At 36.3% G+C, this 4662-nt stretch overlaps 1 protein-coding gene across 2 annotated transcripts; it reads right to left on the bottom strand.

The window, feature by feature from the left end:
- Positions 1-482: 482 nt before the first annotated feature.
- Positions 483-3545, bottom strand: LOC142530942 (pentatricopeptide repeat-containing protein ELI1, chloroplastic). Of its 2 annotated transcripts, XM_075636880.1 has the most exons (3): positions 3353-3544; positions 2477-2599; positions 483-2130 (listed from the first exon to the last, which is right to left on the bottom strand). In XM_075636880.1, the coding sequence occupies exon 3, from the start codon at positions 2128-2130 to the stop codon at positions 598-600; it is 1533 nt and encodes a 510-aa protein (XP_075492995.1). In that variant the 5' UTR covers positions 2477-2599; positions 3353-3544; the 3' UTR covers positions 483-597. The 2 variants fall into 2 exon arrangements, with proteins under 2 accessions (XP_075492995.1, XP_075492994.1); XM_075636879.1 differs by having other exon boundaries at positions 483-2599; positions 3353-3545.
- Positions 3546-4662: the final 1117 nt, after the last annotated feature.

Genomic DNA, 4662 nt, shown 5'->3' with positions numbered 1-4662 from the left:
TCCTAGTCTGTCTTCTTCCATAATCTCCTTTAATCTTGTCGGAAGATCCTCGATAATGCTCCAGCCTCGATAATGCTCCAGCCTCTGTCATGTTCAAGGGATGCCGATGCCAAGAAGTCTGCTGCTCTATTCTCCTCTCTATAGATATGACGTACTTTAACTTCCCATTCTTTAGCAAGTAGGTTCTTGTATTTTGATACTAAGTTGAGCGATGACGAACACGATGTCCTTGCATTTTGTATCCATTTCACGACTATCTCCGAATCACATTGTAGCACTAACTTTTTGTGTCATAATTCCCAAGCTATTTCAAGTCCTTTATACACAGCCCAACATATATTATTAACAAGGATGAGAATACCATAAATCGAACAAAACAAAGAATCATTTATTTAGAGCATAACAAAATTATGTTCGAGTATTAATTATCCCACAACTATAAATTTTATTGGAATTTTTTAAGGTATATACGACCAAACCGATATAGTATACACTATTTTTCAAATATATAAAACAGCAATCAGTATACACGATGAAAACAATAGAGATATCAAGTATGAGAACTCATTTTAGGTCGCAAGAAATCTGTACAATACATCACCAGTAATCACCGCAAGAACAAGAACCATCCACGAAATGGTGAAACCGGTTGCGGTCTCTCATAATTATTTTTCGACTAGAGATAATGGAAACAAGCTTCATCACAGCATGGCAATCTTGACAGACTCGGAGATTCTTGTAAATTTTAATAGAAGTCCCTGGATTGGTGCTAATAAGCCCGAATGCAAGAGCAAGCTTCTCACTATGAACCTCCAGCAAGCGCTCCCTATCTGTCTCTCCAATGTTTTGCAATGCTTCATCTGTTTGTGAAGAATACCCATGGGCCCTTAGCCAGCCATTTACATGCTCGAGCATTTCATAAATTTCTTTGCTTTTCGGATGCTTCACATCACCGGCACGAAACTCGTGTACGTTGTTATTTACTTCAATCGAGCTACAGCCAGGCTCCTTCTGTACTCCAGTTTGCTTCATCATAGACCTTATTCCAGCCACCCCATCCCAGTTTCCTGATGCAGCGTATATATTGGAAAGTAGAACATAGGTACCTGAATTGGAAAGCCCACGTTCATGTAGGTATTCTACAATCTTCTCTGCAAGAACGACGTTTTTGTGGAGCCTACATGCCGCAAGTAAAGTTCCCCATAAAACGCGATCAGCCTCGATTCTGGCACTCCTCAAAAGATTGTATGCTTCTTTTAATTGCCCTGCCCGACCAAGAAGATTCACCATGCATCCGTAATGCTCAACTTTTGGCTGTATCCCGTATTCATTTTTCATTGCGTGGAAAATGGACCACCCTTCAGAAACCAATCCAGCGTGTGCACAAGCACTTAAAATGCCAATAAAAGTAATATCAGTAGGGTGAAGGCCCAGATCGGTCATCTCTTTGAACAATTTCAGAGCATCTAGGCCAAATCCGTGAATTGCATACCCACAAATCATCGCGTTGTACACAACAGCATCCTTGTACTTTATCCCATCAAACACCATCCTCGCCTCTTCTAAGCTCCCACATTTGTTATACATATCAATCAAAGTTGTGCCCACCTGAGCGTTTGACAAAGTTTCATTATAACGAATGTAAGAATGAGCCCATTTCCCCAATTCTAACGCTCCCGCCTGACCACAAGCAGAAAGAAAAGCCACCATTGACACTCCATTAGGCTTCACCTTCGACTTCAGCATCTGCCTGAAAAGGATTAATGCCTCGTTTGGTTTCCCATATTGAACGTATCCATCAATCATCACACTCCAACTCACCACATCCCTCTTCTCCATCCCATCAAACAATGATCTAGCTTCATCAACATCCCCATTTTTTGCATATCCGGTTATCATTGCAGTTGAGGAAACAATATTCTTTTCAGGCATCATGTCAAAAAGTCTACGTGCTGAGACAACATCCATGCCTCGTGCGTAAACATCAACAAGGGCAGTACTTACATAACTATCCGATTCATATCCAAATTTATGTGCATGGCAATGAAGGATTTTTCCGACTTCCAGTGTGCAACCTTTGATGACAGTGGAAAATGTGAACGCATTAGGTTCCACATTTTCAGATAACATCTGCACATAAAAATGTAGTGCCTGTTCATGGAGACCATTTGTGGCATGGCTACGAATAATGGATGTATAAAAGAAAACATTAGGATTCTGGGTGCGATTAAAGAGGGCGACAGAATCTTCGACTTGTCCCAAAGAAGAATATGAATGCTGGAGCTTGAAATTCAAAACTGGGTGGCTTTCCAGGCCATGCCGGATAATGAATGCATGGATTTGGCTAAGATGTTTGATAGTTTTGTTTTTATCCAAAAGCAATGCAAGTTTTTCATGATGTGGACTGCTGCTTTCCTTTATGGCAGGCTTGAAATGTGGTGGTGCCACAAGAGGAGAAATGGAGGTCATTGCTTACTATAGCATTTCAAAAGCTATGTTCTCACAATAGAAAAAACGATGATTTGCACCATGCAGTGCTTCACAGGAGTGTAAACTGTATCATCATCCAACAGAGCAGAGGTGATGCAAGGTTTGATACCTACGAGGATAAAAAGAAAATACATCAGAAGTTCACAAAATTGACAAAGGCATGTAAAACTAACTGCCTCTGCCAAAAAGAAGATATATAAAAGGAAAATGAGTCCAACAATATAGCTAGAAAAAAGATTCCATTTAGTTACAAAAATAACAAAAGGAGCTCCTAAATAAGACTCCCAAGAATAAACCAAAAGATAATTAGCTTTTCATTTGCTGACATTGTGACAGCAGAGAGCAAGCATATGATACACTGAAATCTGTCATGTTCGCACAAAATATTTTCAGCAAAGATGAGATCCTTAATAGACAAACATACCATGAAACAACTAAGATTCAAGAGACATATCACCGATGAATAATCATGCTCTTGGCCTTTCCAAGTCATGACAACTAAACTAGCTTCAGCATATTCTCTCAATAATGAAATAAAAGACAAAGATTGAAGCACAAATTCCCTATACAACACAGAAGATATGTTTGTCCATCAATTAGCTACCAAGACCATGGAGGCGAAGAATCTATTTCACAAATTGAAACACATATTTTCACATCATACCAATTCATCATCTGATACACAAAAAAGCATACCAAAGAAAAGTAAAATCAAAAGACAAGCTGTAAATAAAGAAGAGAAATTTCCCACGGAAATCTTCGCTGCATAGAATTTCGCTTCTGCAAGTGTCATTGAAGCAACATAATATACATTTAAAAAAAAACAAGAAAACAAAAACATTCATCCCGTTCATGTCCGTACCTGTACATAATCGATTAGAGTATATTTCAACGAAGAAATTGGACACAGCGGTACCGGCGGAGGGTGAAGAAATTAATCGGACCACGACGGCTGACGGTGAAGAGCAGGGCAGACGGGCATGCTGGCGGAGAGTGGAACACTGAAAGTGGATAGGAACTACGGAACTAGAGCGTAATGAAATATTGGAAAAATTAGACAACTTAACATTAATATTTGCTTCAAAACATTATCAGGACTGGTTTAATATATATTAGTTTATTGACACACGCAATATTTTTATAATTTATTTAATTTATATTTAAATGAATATCAAAATATAATTATAAAAAATAATGAGAAATTATACAACAATTTTGATATATAAATTAAAATAAATAAATAAAAAAAATAACAAAAAAATTCAAATAAACAAAAAGAGATCCGTTGAACTACATCTAGTTTACATTAAATTTTTAACTTTCATTAATATATATAATTCTTAAAATATATATTGACATCTAAAATTAATTACTTTTAGTAAATCAAATTTTATAATATAGTATAGATATCATAAGTTAAATATTTTTTTATTTATAATTATAATATCTTTTAATTATTTGCAAAAGGAAAAGAAAGGCAAAAATCTTATGGGTCGTATTTTGCGAGACAAATCTCTTATTTGGGTCATCCATGAAAAAGTATTACTTTTTATATTAATAGTATTACTTTGATTGTGAATATCGGTAGGATTAACTCGTCTTACAGATAAAAATTTGTGAGACCGTCTCATAATAGACCTACTCGAAAAAAAACCAACAAAATGTATGTGCATGGTTTTTTTTATACTACATCATTTTCACGTCATAGCAAAATCTTCAATCATTTTATAAACATTTCTCCGTGATATCCATAAATCTTTCCGACCACTTTTTATGGGGAAGTTTTTTTCACTCTTTCTGTATATTATAAAACGAAACTTTTTCCCCACACTTCGCAATTAAGTCATGCATTTTAGAACACTGCTTTCAGAAACCTTAATCTTGAAATTACAGTTCATCGTTATATTACATTGTTATAGTATTATGATTTTTTGGATTACATGGAATTGGAGCTTTTTTCACTATCACTTGGGTTCGAGTCGAGACCATCCATCTCTCTCCGTTTCCGTTAGGTTAGAATGACAGAATATGATTTTTTTTTGTGTGTTAGGAATTTCTTGTTGGTCCCACGTGCGGATTTTGAGATAATAAAACACGAAAATAAAGAATAAACTGGACACCGAGATTTACGTAGAAAAACCCCTAAAAATTATTAGGGTAAAAACCGCGGGC

Source organism: Primulina tabacum, chromosome 17, assembly GCF_025594145.1.
Source record: "Primulina tabacum isolate GXHZ01 chromosome 17, ASM2559414v2, whole genome shotgun sequence".
NCBI lineage: Eukaryota > Viridiplantae > Streptophyta > Magnoliopsida > Lamiales > Gesneriaceae > Primulina > Primulina tabacum.
The sequence above is the reverse complement of the archived record's forward strand: the minus strand, read 5'-3'. Positions and strand labels throughout refer to the sequence as shown.